Genomic DNA, 22,092 nt, shown 5'->3' with positions numbered 1-22,092 from the left:
AACATTTCTCCCCAGGCCTCCGCTGAAAACAGGATCTGTGGAACCTAGCTGGACTTTTCTGGTCAACAAATGTTAAATAAAATAATAAAATAAAAATAAAAAACTGATGGCATGTTACATTGTTATGCTATGTTAGTTTATATTACACTGTGTTAACTAATGATATGTTCCATTGTTATGCTATGTTAGTTTATATTACATTATGTTAACTGATGGTATGTTGCATTGTTGTGCTATGTGAGTTTATATTACATTATGTTAACTGATGATATGTTGCATTGTTATGCTATGTTAGTTTATATTACATTATGTTAACTGATGGTATGTTACATTGTTATGCTATGTTAGTTTATATTACATTATGTTAACTGATGGTATGTTACATTGTTGTGCTATGTTAGTTTATATTACAGTATGTTAACTGATGGTATGTTACATTGTTATGCTATGTTAGTTTATATTATATTATGTTAACTGATGGTATGTTACATTGTTATGCTATGTTAGTTTATATTACAGTATGTTAACTGATGGTATGTTACATTGTTATGCTATGTTAGTTTATATTACAGTATGTTAACTGATGGTATGTTACATTGTTGTGCTATGTTAGTTTATATTACAGTATGTTAACTGATGGTATGTTACATTGTTATGCTATGTTAGTTTATATTACAGTATGTTAACTGATGGTATGTTACATTGTTGTGCTATGTTAATTTATATTACAGTATGTTAACTGATGGTATGTTACATTGTTGTGCTATGTTAGTTTATATTAAGCTACATTATGTTTAGTAATTATGTGGAAAAGGAAAGTGTTGCCATTCTGCTGATGACAAAACTTTTGATACACAATAAAGTATATAAAGAATGAGAAAAGATCTGGGAACATTGAAGGTGCAGTCTTAAACACTGCCACTGTTACTTAACTTTAGTCCAAAATATGCAAAATACTGCCCTTGGAATGCAAACACACAGGGGCATAGGGCATAAATGGATGAAAAGAAAACTCTAACATGCAATAAGGAAAACTAGTTGGGGGAGGAGAAATCATTTCCAAGAAAACATTGCAGCTTCCAGAGAAAATTTTATTATACAGATTGATCTCTTTTGTCCAGCTAATTCACGGACTTCTTCAGAATGGGATAAATAGCGGGTGTGGTTGCAATGTTTAATTGATTCTGAAGAAGTCAATGAATTAGATGGACAGAAGTGCTTAATCTGTGTAACAAAAATTTATCTCGAAGCTGCAGTGTTTTCTTGGACTTGGTTTCTGTGGGAAGGGGTGTTCATATCAGAATACCTAATAACCAAGTATTGTGAAAAAATAGAAAGAATAGCAGAATGCTACCATACAAATGAAGATGGATTGCCATTATAAAGCAATAATTTTTATAACACTGTAAGTTATCCTCATATAATCTGAAGTTCTGTGTGCATTTCAGGAAACCTAATCATCATTAGATCATAGGCAGTACAACAGCAGGTTAGAAGACAGGCTTATATAAGGGGAAACTAGAAGACCTTAACAATCATATATCTAAAGAAAATGATAGAAAAAGGGCATTATAATAATTAAATATTTCTGGGAATCCACAGAATTCAAGCATGCAGCATTTTTCATTAATATTTAAATGGACAGATGTCTAAGATAGACAGTTGTACATATGAGCAGGAAGACATTACTTTGCAACACAAGGCAGGCAGCTCAGGAATACATGGGGAAATGTTATTTCACTTAATCTGTGGTGAATGATTATCGCAGTCTTCCCTGACAGACAGTAGGATTAAAATTATAATGAATGTAATTTGTTTAGCAGTCCATAAGAATGACATAAAACAAGTAGGGTTGATGAGAAAAAAAATTAAACAAGGTGGTTTACTGAATAAATTATGAAATGTTGACACAAATCTGCATTTCTGTTTTCCTTTGTTTTAGTCATATGTAGTTCATTACAGTTTATCCTGATCTTACAGTGAAAACACCACCTTCCTTGTCCATCTTGGCCCCATTTTCTGACAAGAATCAGCAGCAACATTTCCTGCTCTGTATGATAAATGGTGATTTTCCTAATGGGATATACGTTAAATGGCAGAAGAATGGTGAGGATGTTCCTGCATTACATTATACAAACACCGAACCACAGTGTGTGACGGCAAATCAGAAATGCTCTGCTCAGAGCAAGCTGGACATTCCACAAAGTGACAGAAACACTGAGGCCAATTATACCTGTATGGTTGGGTATGACCCTGCAAAGCCAATGGAAAATGCAACTCGTGTGGATCCATTTGGTAAGATCATTTACAATAAATGCATGCATAGAGCACTGCTTCTGCATGTGGTCTGAACAAATAATAACTCTGTAAATGCCATAATGTTAAGATAATTAAAAACTTGCATTAATATAGTAGTGTGGAGAAGCATAAGACTGCAGTATTTATATATGGTTACCTTGATAAATGTCAGGATTCCATAGTATATACTGTTTTGTAATAAATTAACTCAGACAGTATTGAAAAAGCAAGCTTTTCTGCTGCTTATAAAAGTTTAATACATTTATACATAATGTACTTTCTAGGGCTAAACTGAAAGGATTTCTCTAATTTTCAGTTTACTGAATTAATTTCTAAGACTTAAAATCTATATAACTATTTCATGACATTTTGCTGGAGTTCATTGTGGTCATATAATCAGTCAGCAGATATCTTCATGCAGTACAAGATATGGTTTCTTTATGGTAACTGTGGACAGAAAATAAAGTAATTTCCAAACAACCATCACTTTATCTGCTTTAGACCTCATAATTACTCTGTGGGGAGTTAAGTAAATTATCTCAATAAAGGACATTTGTAGCAAAAGCTGAAAGACACAACAACAACAACAACAACAACAACAGCAACAACATGAAAAATAGTATAAATATCTTAAATGCTACTGGTTGTCTGATTTGGCATTCCCAGACTTTGTCTTGCATACTAGAGACTTCAGGAAAAGAGAAGACACTGGAATTTTAGGGCACTAACATCTCAGCTGTTTCATTTTGGTTCCTGTTTGGAGTGCCTTCTTTGTGGCATCCGAATGTTGCCCCTCTCTCCATGTGGTTGTTTGCTGAGTGCTCTGGTTTCCTGTCTTGTTTTAATGACTTGCCATCAGTGAATGGTTAATCCTCCAAATTGCCTGTTAGAATGTGTACCACATGTGAGTGTGTTTGTATCTTGATGCAGACTGGTATCCCATCAAGGATTAGTTTTCTGCCCTGCACCCACTATTTGCCAGGATTGAATTAAGCTCAACACAACCTTGAGATGAATAAAGCAGGCACTGGAGAATGACTGAGCAGTGAATAATGTCTCATATTCTGACTCTACATGCTAATTTATTTTATAAGGTTTTCTTAAGCAATGTTGCTATTGAAAGAAATCACATAAGTTAAACCCAGCTTTTAATAAAGTTACTTTTCTTCATATGATACTACAAAGATGGATAGTTAGGTAAACTGACAAATATACAGACAGATTTAACCATGCACACATACATAGCTGGAAAAAGGTGTGTCATTCAATGATTTACTTGAAATATTAACTTATATCATATATGTGGTGTTTTAGCAATAATGTATGGTGGGGGTGTTAGTCATGGAAGAACGTATTACTTAAACAATATAATGTGCCAACTCTTTTGCTCAACATTTTTTGGAATTCATAAATTCCATTGCCTTGGATCAACTTATCCACACCCCCACTAGGGGCAGCAGTATCCTAGACCTGGTCATTACCAACATGGGGGACCAGTGTTCCACACCAGAGGTCAATTCCTCATTGGACAGATCCGACCACAAGCTAATCACCCTAGACATCCACATTCTGCCCCCACCCCCTATTAGGGAAACCACCATAAAAAAATTTCTCTAAAGCCAATTTCACACTTCTTATGACAGAAGGGGCAGACTTCAAGACACCCATGCAGATGGACACAAGAGGTACGACTGCTGAATCCTACACAAATGCACTTTATAAGCACTTACATGAGTGCATGGATCATGCTATCCCTAACAGAACCAAGATGCTATCCTCCAAAAAAAGGAAGCCAATCTGGTGGTTCCCTCCCATAAACAAACTCTACAACAGAAGAAAGAAACTGTTGCAAAAAAGAGTAAAATCCCATGACTGGAAGAACTCCCTGGTCAGCCTCAGTAAGAAGCTGAGATCCCTCATAAAATCTTCCAAAGCTAGTTACGAAAACAAAATCGCCACTGATTCTAAATATAACCATAAAGCATTCTATCGCTATGTCAAGAATATCAATGGCAACACTCAGATCTGCTCTGAGTTACAGCACAATGGCACTAAATATACAGAACCAACTGATATTGCCAACATCCTGGCAGATAGGTTCAGTGCTAACTTTACCCCCCTCTCATCCCTGAAAGGGCCCATCTCTGTATTGGAAGAATGCAAAGTTCCTGTAATCACAGCTGCACAGGTAAAATCCACACTCTCCAAAGCCATGAACACAGCATCCATGGGACCTGACAACATCTTAGTCTGCATTCTACATGAACTACAGAATGAACTGGCACCCCACCTAAGCACCATGTTCAATCATAGCCTCACCTCAGGCTTTGTGCCCACTGAATAATGCACAGCAATGGTTATCCCACTCCACAAAGGGGGAGCCACCATGGACCCTGGTAACTACTGCCCCATTAGCCTAACGAGTCTGGTCTGCAAGGCCATGGAATGTATCATCATGGATCTTATAAACAAAGACATTGCTAATCTCCAAACTCTGGACCCTACCCAGTTCGGGTTTGTAAAAGGCAGATCAGGTCTCCTAAACCTGATAGATGTCTTTGAAGCAGTCACCAAAGCCATAGAAGAGGGTAAGGTGGTTCACACAGTCTATCTAGATCTCGCCAAGGCTTTTGACACCATCCCCCACTCTGGAATTATAGATAAACTCACTAAACTAGGTATAAAACCCCATGTCACAAGATGGGTTGCCAACTGGCTCACTGACAGAACCCACACTGTGAAAGTAGCAGACTCCAAATCTGACTTCAGACCAATGACAAGTGGAGTACCACAGAGTTCAGTCCTGGGTCCTCTCCTGTTTGGAATCTACTTTTCTGAAGTGCAGGCTAACACAGAAGGTCTTTGGCAAATGAAGTTTGCAGATGATTGCAAACTAGGAGCCATAATTGAAACTCCTAACGATGTGGACATCCTACAAAAGGGCCTCACAGAGACAGATGCCTGGTGTCAAAGCCATGGCCTCAAGCTCAATGCCAAAAAGTGCATTGTCATCCTCTTTAGTAAAAACTCTGTACCCATGAGCTACCACATAGGTGGTAGTCTACTTAAAATCGAAAGTGTGATAAGAGACCTTGGGACACAGGTGGACAGTAGTCTCTCCTTTTATAATCACATTGCCACAGTAGTCAGAAAATCCTTCTACATGGCACACCTCATCCCAAAAGGTTTCTCATCCAGGAAAAAAAAGGTCATTGTTCCCCTCTACCCATCACACATTAGACCCATTATAGAGTACAACACCCCTTTTGCTATGTACCTCACAAGACATCTATAACAACTGGAAAGGCCTCAGAAATACCTCACAAAGAGTATTACTGGCCTGAAACAGATGCCCTATGCAGACTGTCTCCAAAAACTCCAGCTTTACTCCATTGCTTATCGCCTACTCAGAGGCGATCTCTGCCTAACATACAAAGCTATGTCAAACCCAGAGCTGTTGGACATGCTCCATGTAAAGAAATCCTAATCCCTCCGAGCTACATGCTCTAGAGACCTAAACCTTGTCACCACAATAAACAGAACATGCTGGAGGGATGGATTCCTGTCCCAGAGACTTCCCAAACTCTGGAACAAACTACCTATCTATATCAAACAAAGTTCCTCATTAGCACTCTTCAAGAAAAATCTTGATGATTGGATGGGAAATAGGAAATTCACCATGGGATCACCTCTGTGGCTCTGCTCAATATGGGCACAGGAAAATAATTTTCTTGGGTGGCAAAAGATAGGGTACCTTTTTGGCTAGGCTTACATTGCCCTAGGGCCAATAGCCTAGTACCTATCTATGAACTTATAATAGTGAAGGTAAATTTCAAGTGATCAAATGACCAACCCAAGAAAGATTAGATCACAATAACCAGCAATGTCACTATGAAATGATGTTGTTATACATGTTAAACCATTTGTACAAAAGCATTGTTTTATATTTTGGATTGTGGCATACAACTAGAGAACTAATGATTTAGTTCATTATTATTTATTAGTTATAGCAGTATGTTATGTTTTTAAAACATTTGTTTTAAACTGGTTATTACTGAATATTCGTGTTCATTATAGAAGAAATTACTAATATGTTTTACTACATGAGTTAATTTGCAAGAAGACCCTGAGCAAAGCCTAACATGGGGAACAAAGGCCAAAAAATAGTTAAATATTTTAAATATTGCTCTTACAAACCTAGAATGTTACTATAATAACGCGATTTGCATTAGTATGTATTTTCTGGGGGGTATGAAGTCTGAGACTCAAATCTATGTCATTCTTTAGTGACTTCAGTGCTCAGTGATTTGCCAGAAAAGCACTAATTTTATAAGGGGCAGACCAAAAATATGAGGCAAAAATCTTGACATTCTGCAAAAATCTGTACAGGTGTCTGTAAGAGATGCAGAGTAAAATAGCATAACTGGTCCTATTTATATACAGAGTTATGTCATATCTATAAATGTATAACATTTCCTCTGTCATTTGTTGCTTGGGTCATGACTGAAAAGTGTCTAGACTGAGACATTCCAACCACCCAGTGAATAAATAAATAATGTAAACAAATAACGTGCTACTAAGAGTAGCTCGAGAGACGTATGTAGACACTTGGGAGGGGATTCTTTTTATCTTTAGAGCAGAATATGAAGGTAATGGCTTATGATGACCATTTAGTGACAAAGCAGAGTAAAGAGAATGGGGGAAGCTGCTGATCATGTGACCATGATAGGTTGCTTTAGAACAGTAAAGATGCAATATTCGTCAGTGCAAAAGTAAAGTGAAATGGCTAGCCTGGTTTAAAACAGAATGATATGCCACCATCAACTGGAAAACCTACACTAGCTCTAACTCACTAGTGCAAAAGTCCCTTGACTTTTTTAATTCAAATGCCCTGGAACAAATTGTCCGTACCCCAACAAGAGGAACAAACATTCTAGATCTGGTCCTCATTAATATGACAAACAGATGCACTGCCACAACTGTCCAACCATCATTAGTTAAATCTGACCACAAATCAGTCACCTTCGAGCTGGCACTAACACCAGAACTCACAAAGGGTGAAGTCAGGCTAAAAAACTTCACCAAGGCAAACTATAATAAACTATAATAAAATATATAACCAATAATGGAAAAGCCCCCTCCTCAGCCTCAACAGGCAAATAAGACAACTTGTCAAATCCTTCAAAGGCTCCTTTGAGAGAAACTTATCAAGTACAGCCAAGGATGACCATAAGGCCTTTTACAGCTACATATGTAACCTAAAGGGTAGGACCCAAGCATGTGCAGAACTAGTAGCCAATGGTATTACACACACTGACCCCGCAGAGATAGCAAACCTGCTAGTGGATAGGTTCGGTGAAGATTTCACTACTTATCCCCTCCTAAATTATAACAAATCTTTCCCCAAACTTTCCTCCTACCCTATATATCTGAAAAGCAGGTCCTCAAAACCTTGTCCAAGACAAAGAACATGGCCTCTATGGGACCAGATGACATCCTAGGAGACTTCTAAACAGGCTAAAACATGAACTAGCATCAGCACTAAGTGCCCTTTTTCTATCATAGACAAACCACATGCTTGGATCCTGCAGAATGGAGAACAGCAACAGTGATTCCCCTCCACAAAGGTGGCCTAGCAACAGAGCCGGGGAATTACAGACCTATAAGCCTGACCAGCTTCATCTGTAAGGCCATGGAATTTATCATTATGGACCTTATAAATAAAGACATAGGTGACATCCACACCCTAGATCCTACCCAATTCAGCTTTGTGAAGGACAGATCATGCCTGTTAAATCTGGTGGATTTCTTTGAAAAATGTGACCAAGGCTATTGATGAGGGCAAATCTGTGCACACTGCATACCTCAACTTGGCAAAGGATTTTGACACAATTCCACATTCAGGCATTACCGATAAACTTAGCAAACTGAATGTAAACCCCTTTGTTGTAAGATGAGTTGCCAACTGGCTCACAAACCAGACACACACTATCAAAGTGGGTGACTCCACATCAACCAGCAGACCTGTCACCAGCGAGGTGCCACATTGGTCAGTGCTGGGCCCCCTACTGTTTGGTATATACTTCTCAGAAGTTCAAGTCAAAACTAAGGGGGTGTGGCTAACAAAGTTTGTAGATGACTTCAAACTAGGTGCAATCATTGAATCCCCAAATGATGTCCATATACTCCAGCAGAGTCTCAAGCAGGCCAATGACTGGTTTATAAGCCATGGACTCAAACTGAATGGAAAGAAATGCATCATCATTCCCTTCAGCACAAATAGTGTTCCTTCACACTATCAGATCAACAACAATACCCTAAGTACCCATGAAGTGGTAAGGGACCTAGGATCACAAGTTGACTGTGACCTTAATTTTAACCACCATATGTCTACTGTAGTAAGGAAAGATTTCTATGTAGCACACTTGATTAGTAAAGGCATCACTTTAAGAGCAAAAGAAGTTGTAACCCCCCCCACCATACTCAGCACTTATCCATCCATAATTGAATGTAATACCCCATTCGGTATGTACTGTACTAAGCACCTGCAGTAACTGGAGAGACCTCAGAGGTTTCTGATAAAGAAGATCAAGGGACTCCGGTATGTGCCTTACATAGACCAACTAAAGTCCCTGTCACTATACTCCATATCATATAGACTTCTTAGGGGAGACTTATGCCTGGCCTACAGAGCAATCCAAGGCCCAAAGCTAATGAACTTGCTGCATATCTGTAGATCAAACAGGATGAGGGATAGCAATTCCAGGGACCTAAATATGGCCTGCAACCTAAATAGGACATGCTGGAGGGACACATTTATATCCCAATGACTGCCGTGTTTGGAGAAGAGTAGCAATTCAGTTTAAACAGAGCACGTCTATGACACTTTTCAAGAGGAACCTGGATGAGTGGATTGGCAGCGCTGTAAATTCTTATTGGGGATAGCACCCACAACCCTTCTCGGCATGGGCAGTCATCACTATATTCAATCCTGGGTACTGACTAGCATTTCTATGGTATTAACATTGGGATGAAACAGCCAGGCTTAAGATGACCTCTAGGTTGATAACCTAGCAATCTCCTATAGTCCTATGATCCTATATCACTTCTTCACAAACTCAATAGCAGCCTGCAACACATTCTCTGCTTGGGGCATGGCTGTTCTTAACTGGAGTGGGGTGTTCTATCTCTTCTAGATAGAGGTTTGTTTAAAGATCTAATTTCTATTTGGCACAGAATTGTATAAAAATGTAAAGTTCTTCCTAATATTGTACTTGTGCAAACTATGTTTCTACCTCTAAACAGTAGGTAAATGGATACCTATTGTATGAATACCAGGTATATTTTACATTTGACAGCATTTTGTACATTATGTTTGCCCATTAAGATGCGCATACATTATCGATTCAGGTAACTGGGTTAGCAGGTACAGGGTTATATTAGCATCCTTTTTTCTTAGGGAATCTATGTAGCCAGCCACACTGGTCATAAAGATGGTTTTTTGCTTGTTTGTTTTTGCTGTCTGGAAATAAACTGCAGTTTGAGTATCAGAGTGAAAAGGGTGATGCAGGTATATTTGTAATGAGGTGCAGGGGTGAACACCACAAGACTGCAATGGTTTTACTCCTAGGTCTAGAGACATCTAACCACCTATCCATCCATCCATCCATCCATCCATCCATCCATCCATCCATCCATCCATCCATCCATCCATCCATCTATCCATCCATCTAGCCAACCATCTATTCATCTATCTATCTATCTATCTATCTATCTATCTATCTATCTATCTATCTATCTATCTATCTATCTATCTATCTCTCTATCTATCTATCTATCTATCTATCTATCTATCTATCTATCTATCTATCTATGTCTATCTATCTAATATGTCTATCTGTCTATCTGTCTGTCTGTCTATCTTTCTATCCATCTGTCTCTCTATCTATCTGTCTGTCTCTCTATCAATCTATATATCTACCTGATCCCTTGGTGTACTATCTAGTCTTCATTTCGTAAATCATAACCAAGGGTATTTGATGGATCTTTGTTGGTGGTATTTGTTCTCTGTGTATGAACAAGAAAAAGAAAGAAGAGTTGTGAACTGGTTCATATACTTAGCCCTGCTACTTTCCAAAATTACATACACCTGATGTAGCATTTGACCAAACCTGCTGATGGTTTCACATCAGTGGTACAATCACTGGTCTTCCTTCTGCACCTCGGGTGAGTAGAGTTGAAGAATGAGACATCGCTATTATACATGCCAGGCAGGGAACAATTATGAAATACCCTTACCTGTCTTGTTCTCCTTCTCCACTGGGCCTTGGGAAGGGAGTTGCTTTCACTACCACACACATGGGGTAGCAGCAAAATAGTAGCTCTAACAAGACAAAGAGGATGGAGAAAATAGATACTCCCAGCACACACACGTAGCAGCAAATACTCCTAGAACTTTCAGCTGTATGTCACATTTTTGCATCAAAATCAGGGCTGGCAGTCTTTGGATGGCAATCAAGTGCTTCACCATCACCATTGCAATGTTATAAAAGGGTCAAGGCTATTGGCATTATAAGGGCAATTCATAGTCCATTAGATATCATATCAAAAGATTATGCTGACCCACCAACAGTGGATTGCACAATAAAAGCCTAATATGGCATAAATGAAGAGAGGAATGATAGGAGATGGTCGTGCAGGACATTAGAACTGAGGGTCAGGGAATGAGGAAAGAGACAAGGGTCAAACCATACTAAACTATAGCAGTGTACCACATATGTTTTAATACCTAAATAAGCTTAAAACTTTCTAAACTCATACACTGTCCTGTACCACAACCACAGATTGTTTTGTGGAAAGAGGATATTGTAAATTCCATGTAGGTATGGGTTTAGTGCGTGAGTGAGGGTATGTGCATCCTGCAATGGACCAGGAATTGGTCCCCTACTGTATTCCTGCCTTCAACTTGTTAATTGTCAGGATGGGCTTCAGCTCCCCAGAATGATAAATGAGATAAAAGTCAGCATCAGAAAATTAACTGATTTAATACTTGATCAAAATAAAAGTTACAAACTGCCTCAGATAGATTAAATGGCACCCTACATTTCTAAATATTAGCTCATATGTAGTAATTGGCCATGGGGTGCAATGGCTTTTGAAGAACAAACCTAAATTTCTACAGAGAACTATTTGGTAAGTATTTACTCACTGTCATACATTAGACACATGGAGGCTGAAGGACTCAAACCCTGGACTACAGGAAGCAGCTCATTACCTTAACCATCTTCACTAGTAGCCATTCAAAACTACACAACCTTAATGACTGGAGGCTGTGACTGAGCACTGGACTCTAAAACTGTGAGTCATAGATCTTCCCACTGAGACACCCTTCTGACACTAGACTGAGCCAAGGTTCAGTAATTCAGATGGTGTGTGGGCCCCTGCATGACATTTCGGTCTCAGACACCTCCTTTTCATTTGCTGATGTTTGTTTCATCCACAATTTAGGAGCAAAGCAGATTAATAAGGTAAGACTTTTAGTTAATGAATTTAAAATAAAAACATTATACTTACACTTAGCTCGTATTTACATGAACCATACTCTGACAACATGTAATAAAAACATTATACTTACACTTAGCTGGTATTTACATGAACCATACTCTGACAACATGTAATAAAAACATTATACTTACACTTAGCTGGTATTTACATGAACCATACTCTGACAACATGTAATAAAAACATTATACTTACACTTAGCTGGTATTTACATGAACCATACTCTGACAACATGTAATAAAAACATTATACTTACACTTAGCTGGTATTTACATGAACCATACTCTGACAACATGTAATAAAAACATTATACTTACACTTAGCTGGTATTTACATGAACCATACTCTGACAACATGTAATAAAAACATTATACTTACACTTAGCTGGTATTTATATGAACCATACTCTGACAACATGTAATAAAAACATTATACTTACACTTAGCTTGTATTTACATGAACCATACTCTGACAACATATAATAAAAACATTATACTTACACTCAGCTGGTATTTACATGAACCATACTCTGACAACATGTAATAAAAACATTATACTTACACTTAGCTCGTATTTACATGAACCATACTCTGACAACATGTAATAAAGACATTATACTTACACTCAGCTCGTATTTACATGAACCATACTCTGACAACATGTAATAAAAACATTATACTTACACTCAGCTCATATTTACATGAACCATACTCTGACAACATGCAATAAAAACATTATACTTACACTTAGCTCGTATTTACATGAACCATACTCTGACAACATGTAATAAAAACATTATACTTACACTCAGCTCGTATTTACATGAACCATACTCTGACAACATGTCCATTTTTCTTTCAGTGTCTTTCACATTACAGTGTCCAAAAGCTGAAGTCCTCTTCCTAGTAGATGAACATCAGGATGGCAAACTGATCAGCTTAGCTTGCAGTGCCTTTGACTTTAGTCCAGAGGATATTAATATAACATGGATGTCAAACGGTACACAAGTAATCCCAAGCAGGAAGGAGGCAACATTAAAAATGCATAATGGGAAATTTGCCACCAGCGCAAAGATAAATGTCTCCATGGAAGAGTGGAATGAAGGAAAAATATATGAATGTACGGTTTCTCTGTCATCATGTGACAACATTTCAAGGATTATCTCTAAATCAGGTAGAGTAACACCATCTGGATTTATTTAGTTATCAGATGATGGCATTATCCATGCATGTACTGGCATGTAGTTATAACAACAAAAGAATGAACAAAGAAGCAGTTTGTTTCCAAATGTGTCCAACTGAACAGAAGGAGCAGACTAGATATAATCCATCAAAATATAAACTGTGCAATCAATGTTTAACAAATGTTCAACTGGTTTAAGGATATCAACAAGCAAGGCAAAGGTCAGTGAAGACAATTCTGGAAGCTAAGCTATGATCAGCAAGGTAAGATAAATATAAAGTAGGACAGCAAAAGGGAACACTAGCAGGAAATTCAGTAGGAAATGGTTACTGTGGCTAGAGTAAAGGGTTCCCATGGCTACAGTAGAGGGACAGGTTGGAACGCAATGTCTTGTTTGTAGGGCCGGTAGACAGGATGCGCTGAAGTGTTTGTGTTGCAAATTATATAGGCCATCAGTACCTATGAACACCAGAAAATGACCTGATATTGGTTAATATATGCACTGTCCTACAGATACGGGTTTTGCTATAAGATGTGAAGCTAATATGTTGAAAGATTGTCTAGATCTTGCTGTAACTGACTGTGTCCAGTTGAAATGTTACATTTTAATGATTTGTTCTGGTTTTTCATAAATGTTTTTTCTAGTTTATTAAAGATTTTATGGGAAAAGAGAAAACTGAACTTTAAGTTACTAGGGTAGTAAAAGGAAAGTGTAAAAGTAGAATAAAATAAAGTGATGCAGCAGATGGAATGTGAGAAACTACTAATTAACATGAACTTGTTGAAGCATGCAAGGAATACATGATGAAATATGTCAGCAAGAGACAGGCAGGCAATATGGTGATGTAGAACAGACTGTGGATAAAATGTATTTTAGTGATGTTTAAATGCAGGTAGAGAAAAGAAAAAGCAAAATGAAAGCTGCATACAAAGAATGTTCAGATGTAGGATATGAGAACAGAATTAGAGCAGGCAATACTTTAAAATGGATTGCATTTCAAGAATCTTATTGCTGCTGGTGTCTGTAATTTGAACTGGATAAAGCTGAATGTGGACGTTAGCATTTCAGTACAATCTTTTACAGCAACTTGATATCCCTGATGGTCTGTAACTGCAGTTTTCTGACACAAAATAAACTATTTTCAATATAATAAAACAATAAAAGAGTTAAATGTTACCTTGCATACACATTTGGATAGACTACATGTGGCAAAGTATCATGGCTGCCAAGAACAAGTGAAAAAAATTGAGATATTTAGAGAAACATAAACAAAGAAATGAGGATATTCAGTTGAACAGGATGGATTACTTTTTGATTCCTTCTCTGTATTCAAATTTAGTTACTAATGGTTGTCTTAAAGACAGATATATTTCTGACCATGCAAAAGTGCATTTGTTATTGTTCTGCATCTGTATATATTTTAAGTTCAGTACTTTGCTTATTAATCATGAACTTCCTTAGCAATTTCTCAGATTATTTAGTTGCACTGCCTTTTTATTCTCTGATTTTCATTGTATCATCTCTTTCTGTTTTAATGTTGCCTGTAAAACATTTTAATGTTTAGCCTTAGTAACATATACATTCTTTTGAGAAGTCTTATTTTTTCTTCTATATTTCTTTGTAAAATGATTCTTCCTACCACAGTGTCTACCAAGCTGACTTAATGCAGGGCACATTTTCACCTCACACTAATAGCCACACTTAGTACACTTAGCTTAAATTTCAACTGCTCCATACTTACTACTTACTACATAGTTATCATTCTTATTACCGTCATTGTTACTTGACATTTTCACTGGCTTTGTTTTTATATTATATGACTCATACTTTGTTTTACTGAATTCATTTTCCTCAGTTTATTTTAATTTCACTCAGTCTGCACAAATTCACAACTTTTGACAAGATCATGTCTGTTTTTATTAAAAACTTGTACCTTTTTGACAATGTTGCACTAGCAGCTTTTTCTATTTCTTAAAAAAATCAGATAATTCACAAAATTCCCATTCTTCAGCTAAATTCTTTATCTCAGCAGTGTGAGGTTCTATAGTTTGCATTGGGGTTTTAAGTAAAACTCTTGATTATTTTCCCATATTGTTGCCATTTTGTCTTTTTTTTTCCTTTTGAGATCTAAAAGAACAGATATCTTCAAGGATTTTTCCCCTCAGCATGCAGAAGCATGGCATTCTGTACCTTTTCAGGTCTGTCAGATATTCTGCTCACTGTGAAGAATAAATCACATTTCTGGATCCAGCATGTCTAGTTTTCAGCTGAACTTACTTTCAGTGAAAGAATTCATGGTGGTTTTATTTGGATATTGTTTCCTTCAAAATACACAATACACCAAGGGCTTTTCATAGGTTGTATGACTGGAGAAAGTAGTGGTTTGACATAAAAAATAAAACATTTTGAGTGTGAAATATATTCCTGCAGTGCAGAATGCTCAGCGACTCCAAAATAAACAAATTGATTCACTTCTGAAACCATAAATTATTTGTGATATTCACCTGAATGATCACAAATGACAACAATGTTGTGGGTTTTTTACTAGCCTGAACCAGTCTTTACTATCACTGCAAAGGGCACCAAGTGAGATCATGTGATATGAATTCCCCAATAAGATTACATCACATTTCTTAAAGTAATAGTACAATATTCTATAGTCCATATAGAAATATTATAATGTTTCAGTTCATTTAGAAACCAAACAAAGTCTTATAGGCCAACTGGATTCTGACAGGAGACCATGAACATATTAAAGTAGTGCATACAGTACTTCTAGCTGGCTAGTGTTTATGTCTTTAGCTATAAACTTGAAAATGTGAGGACATTTCCTGTATGGAGAATTGTAATATGTGACCTAAAGCATATGCCACTGTATTACTAGTACTGCAAAGTAAATATTTTTATATGTTGACCATTTGCTAGCTTATGAAGAAAAAATATATGTCAACAGGGCTAGCCACCAGGTGGTGTGAACCGTGGCTCTAGATGATTGTCACTGTTGAAGAGACATCCCAACCCCATGTTCAGAAAAGGGAAAAATTGGTTTTGGATGGATGGATGGATGGATAGATGGATGGATGGATGGATGGATGGATGAATGGGTGGATCAGCTCTTTCTCAAGGTTTGTGCTAACCCCCTACCACAAGTGACAGTCTCTATAGTAAAACACCTAGTTTAGAAACCAGTTTCTGCTATGTGCTTGCTGTACTATGCTTATACAGTGTGGGAATGAACCTCCACTCCCTGCTATTCCATGTCTTAGAAAATACCTAAAAATCTTGTCTCCAAAAGTTTAAAGTTTATTACTAGATGATGCAGTCCCCGTTTCCTGGCATATTACACTGTCTGTTTCATTGGTATAACTTTTCTAAATGAACAGTGGGGTAACAGTTGTTTTCTTCTTTCTGGAGATCTCAGTACTGCATGTTGTAATTCATGATCCAGGCTCCCCATTTGGCAGATTAATACAACATAATGCTACCCCCTTGGATTATTGTTAATTCAGATTTTGGTGTTAGATTTTAAACCCATAGGTTGATGGGTTTATAGGTTCAATTAATAAACTTGCAACCTAATGAAGTTCAAGAAGTTTGATTGCCTTAACCACATGCTGACATTTTGTGTTTGCTGAATACATGTCAAGATTATCCTTAAGGCAAGTTAATGACTAATTTCCAGTTCCAAGAAAAAAAATGTATAATCTTGAAATGCACTGCTTGATGTATCTGTCATTTTTAAATTAGTGATGTTTATTTTAAACATTAGATTCCCTCATCTGGTGTTAGATCCCTGTGTAGTGCATCCCAAATACATAATATTAAATAGAACCAAATCAGGACTGCATTACAGACCAGATAAAGATCAGCCCTTTATAAATTCATAATAAAAATAACATAATTACAGTTCTGGAAGCCTTTCTGAATAGTTTACATTTTCCAGTCCTCTGACTGTCCCATTTTGAATCATTGTTCCTTTTCAAATTATTTTCAGGCAGCTTGTTTTGAGGTTACAAAAGACAGGATTTTATTCAATAATCAGATACTTACCTGAAGTACAGTGACCTTCCAGAAGTGACTGGGCATGACTTTAGAGTAAGATTGGCTACAGACTAGGCTTTTCTGAATTTTGTTAAAACACACTAGTCAAAGTATAAATTGATTTTTACTGTTGTCACTAAGTATTTAATGATGACATTTATATGATTTTTTAAATAACTTTACCATTTATTTTGTATCATAATTCATCTTTTTTGTCACGTATCATAACAATATTTACTGTTGTTAAAGGCAAGGTTATTATTACAACATCTGGTTTGTAATTTTGTAGGTCATCTTGGAGAACTTTGACATTTGCTTATTGAAGTAATTATACTAACCGGTTTTCAGTCATCAGAATATTTGGTTATGCATTTCCAATTTCCCTTTTCTGTTTTTGAAAAGCATATACAAAAATGAGAGTGTCGCAGTCAAGCACCCTTTGGGACAAGTCTGCTATCCCATGTTGGGAAATATAGATAACCTTCCCTAATGACAAACTGGATCTGACTCTTTAACTGTTATTTCACCTAAAGAATTATTTATGAATTGATATTAAATGCTGTCAACTTTCATTTATACCCTTATTGTAGAAGTTACCAAAGATATAATAATGTAAGAAAACAATAGTAACACACATAGTATATTCTTCCAGCCCTTCAACAAGTGCTACTTTTATCTTTTTGAAGAATGTCATACAGTACAGGAAGTTTGCTCATACATTATCAATGTCATATTGTACTGCACCTAACAGAGGTAGGGCCCCCACCAGTGTTATTTTGAATAAGCTGCACTGCAAGTATCCTCAAAATTTTACATAAAATACTGTTCAGGGAAAATCTGTTTGTGTCTAATGTGATTCACCCCCTTTGTGAGTTGGTGCCAATATAGGCTATTGCATTGGTCAGAGATTTTGTTTAATGTGATTAATGGAGATTTACTCATTTTTTTGGTAAGCATATACACTATATCCTTTCTCTGGGTGTCCCTTTCTGTTTGTTGATGTAATTAAAGAATACTTTATTAGACAGTAGTTTCTGAACTATATTTAATCTACCTTGGCTTTATAAGGAGCATCATTCTTCAATGCTCAGTAGTATGTGTTTTATTTTGTAGTATATCTTATTAAATTTCTGTGCCCACTGAAGCGCTTTATTATTTAACTTTGTAGTAATATCTTCCATGTGTATGGGTGTGTCTTTGTGCGTTCATGATTTCAGGGGGTTAATAATATCTTAAAAGACATTGACAGTATCCTAATCAAATTTATTGGTTCATTAAAAGTGAAATCCCAGGCAGTTTTGACAAGTATGTCATTTGTTGCAATGTATTTTCCTTTGGTTAAATTTAAGGATGATTTATTTATGAATGCGTTTGATTTTGTAGTTAAGGATGATGGCTTTGTGTTTTGCATTAATTACAGAAGACACTGCAGGGGGTAGGGACCAGAAAAATCTTAGGTTTGTCATTAGATATGATATCTAGTATACTGCCAAGCATAATCAGATTTTGCACCATATTTCCCAGTATGTTTTGAGTCCAATAATCAACTAATATTAGAAATATTTATTTTAAAATGAGCAGTTTAGACAGTCAATTGTAGAATAATCAAAATCCTCTGTTTATAGTTCAATATTCACTGATTGTTGTATGTTGGAGCTTAATCTGGAAATTGTACTACTATCTCATGGAGCATATTACGACAGATTACTTTGATGTTAAAGTCAGTAATACCACCGATACTAATTACTGGATACAAATTTCTAGTTCTCACTTTATTTTCTTGGCTTCTGGCTTTTAGATGTTCTTTTATAAAGACTGAGATATCACTACCTATCCCATCAGACCTGCCACAATGAAATCTTCATATGTAAGACACAACCTGGAAAGTTACAATAGCATCATACATTACTGACAATTTCCTTCATACCTAATAGTTCAGAGCAAGTTATTATAATTCTCAGTGTAACTAAGTGTCTATAAATCACTTCTAAATATCAGAGTAACTCTACTTTTATTTCATTATTCTTATTATGAAAATAGTGCTTTATTCCTCTGTTCCACGGGAAACACTGGATGTATTATTCCTCTGTTACATGGGAAACACTGGATGTATTATTCCTCTGTTCCACGGGAAACACTGGATGTATTATTCCTCTGTTCCACACAAAACACTGGATGTATTATTTCTCTGTTCCACTGGCAACACTGGATGTATTATTCCTCTGTTCCAAGAGAAACACTGGATGTATTATTCCTCTGTTCCACGGGAAACACTGGATGTATTATTCCTCTGTTCCATGAGAAACACTGGATGTATTATTCCTCTGTTCCACAAGAAACACTGGATGTATTATTCCTCTGTTCCACGGGAAACACTGGATGTATTATTCCTCTGTTCCACGGGAAACACTGGATGTATTATTCCTCTGTTCCACGAGAAACACTGGATGTATTATTCCTCTGTTCCATGAGAAACACTGGATGTATTATTCCTCTGTTCCACGGGAAACACTGGATGTATTATTCCTCTGTTCCACGGGAAACACTGGATGTATTATTCCTCTGTTCCATGGGAAACACTGGATGTATTATTCCTCTGTTCCATGAGAAACACTGGATGTATTATTTGTCTGTTTTGTAGGAAACAGCCTGAAAACAAATTGTTCTTGCTTTGCTTTTTTTCCTCACAATGGCAGCAGGAGATGTGCATTGCCTCTACCAAAACCTTTTAGTTATTTGTCAGAAATGTATGACTAATTCTTCTTGCTTGGCATTGCTACTGCTCATGTGATGTGTGGCTTTCTATTTACATTAGCTACACATAACAAAAATACATTTGCTCAATTCACATTTTCCAATACATCCATGTTACCACTAACAGCTCTCTTCTATTACATATTAAAGGAGGTAATCATTTCCACCACTAAAGTTCTTTAGCTGCATGCCTTCTTAAGAATGCTTATACTTGTTTTTGTTGCAGAAAACTCCTAAAACACTGTAAATATTGGAAGAGCGTTGCACCACAGGTATTAGTATTTCATCTGAGTATTCAAAACTTGCTAAACAACCAAAATGGCAGAAAGACAGCTTCAAAACAACAGCTTCAATAATAGGCTTTTACCATGTTGAATCCACAATATATGAAATATAGAGCTTTGCTGTTGTAAAAGTCAAGTGGCATTGTAATTCCACAGCTTTAAAACATGTGGATGTCATAAAAACAGAAAAAACTAACATAAAAGTGAAGAACCCTTCTGATGTAAACAATGGACAAGCGCTTTCAGCTTTTTCAAGCCTTCTTTAGATCCAAGTAGGTAAGCTGGGTTCAGTGTTTAAGAGTTGGTATCATCCAATGAAACACCTCAGTGAATGATGAATGTTAACCAATCAAGTTAGTTCATTGGTACACACCTCCATAGCTTGAAGTTAAAAGTCTTTATTTAATATTTAAAACTCTTTGTTTAAAACAACATGACAGTTTGACATTTCTAAGACAGACTCAGACATATTTTCAGAAGGAATATTAATAAAATCTTTTCAGTAGGTTCTGGTTAAAAGAACAAGCTCTGCATAAAAGCCAAGATTTTGAGAGAAAAAGGTGAAAAAAAAAATAAAGATGGTCATTTAGGGCGCTTCTTTTTATTTTCATTTCAACAGTTTCTTTAGGACATCAGAGCCTAAGTCAGTATATCTAAGGTTTCTGTCATAAGTGAGCATAGCTCATTGCTCATCTATTTTTAAGAAAAGGTTTTAAGGGACTACAACCATTAAGGCCAGGGGGGTTATCTGCCCTCAGCTGCATTATCCATTTGGCTTCCTCTCTCTCAGTCAGATTGGTCAGGTCTCCTTCTCTGGAAGTAAAATGTATCTTTGAAATGACCATGAAATCAAAGCTATGTCCCTTGTGCTCATGTAAATGAAGAAAAGGAGAATTTGTTTCCTTTCTGTTACGTATATCAGATTGATGTTTGATAATCCTTTCCTTCAGCTTCTTATTAGTTTTTCCAACATAAAATGTTGTGCAGGAAGTGCAGGTAGCTATGTAAACAATATTGCTGGTTAGGCAATTAGCTAATCCATGAAAAACAAATGTCTGTCCATGGGAAACACTGGATGTATTATTCCTCTGTTCCACGGGAAACACTGGATGTATTATTCCTCTGTTCCACGGGAAACACTGGATGTATTATTCCTGTGTTCCACATGAAACACTGGATGTATTATTTCTCTGTTCCACTGGCAACACTGGATGTATTATTCTTTTGTTCCAAGAGAAACACTGGATGTATTATTCCTCTGTTCCACGGGAAACACTGGATGTATTATTCCTCTGTTCCACGGGAAACACTGGATGTATTATTCCTCTGTTCCACGAGAAACACTGGATGTATTATTCCTCTGTTCCACGGGAAACACTGGATGTATTATTCCTCTGTTCCACGGGAAACACTGGATGTATTATTCCTCTGTTCCACGGTAACACTGGATGTATTATTCCTCTGTTCCATGGGAAACACTGGATGTATTATTCCTCTGTTCCATGAGAAACACTGGATGTATTATTTGTCTGTTTTGTAGGAAACAGCCTGAAAACAAATTGTTCTTGCTTTGCTTTTTTTCCTCACAAAGGCAGAAGGAGGTATGCATTGCCTCTACCAAAACCTTTTAGTTATTTGTCAGAAATGTATGACTAATTCTTCTTGCTTGGCATTGCTACTGCTCATGTGATGTGTGGCTTTCTATTTACATTAGCTACACATAATAAAAATACATTTGCTCAATTCACATTTTCCAATACATCCATGTTACCACTATCAGCTCTCTTCTATTACATATTAAAGGAGGTAATCAGTTCCACCACTAAAGTTCTTTACCAGCGTGCCTTCTTAAGAATGCTTATACTTGTTTTTGTTGCAGAAAACTCCTAAAACACAGGACAAAATATTTCTCTAAACAGGACTTCAAGGGTAAATATCATTGTAACTGTAGTGGAGCTAAGTCTGAATAGT

The 22,092-nt window shown here is 36.7% G+C and overlaps 1 protein-coding gene across 1 annotated transcript in view; it reads left to right on the top strand.

The window, feature by feature from the left end:
- The window catches only part of LOC122814897, a 197,361-nt gene that overhangs the window by 140,939 nt on the left and 34,330 nt on the right, over positions 1-22,092 (top strand). Inside the window, exons 5-6 of the mRNA XM_044087162.1 lie at positions 1,981-2,295; positions 12,721-13,032. Of these exons, the coding sequence (XP_043943097.1) occupies positions 1,981-2,295; positions 12,721-13,032 (627 nt within the window). The remainder of the gene's footprint in view (positions 1-1,980; positions 2,296-12,720; positions 13,033-22,092) is intronic.

Source organism: Protopterus annectens, chromosome 11.part0 (assembly GCF_019279795.1).
Source record: "Protopterus annectens isolate FY-2018-M chromosome 11.part0, PAN1.0, whole genome shotgun sequence".
In the NCBI taxonomy this organism is placed as follows: domain Eukaryota; kingdom Metazoa; phylum Chordata; order Ceratodontiformes; family Protopteridae; genus Protopterus; species Protopterus annectens.
The sequence above is the reverse complement of the archived record's forward strand: the minus strand, read 5'-3'. Positions and strand labels throughout refer to the sequence as shown.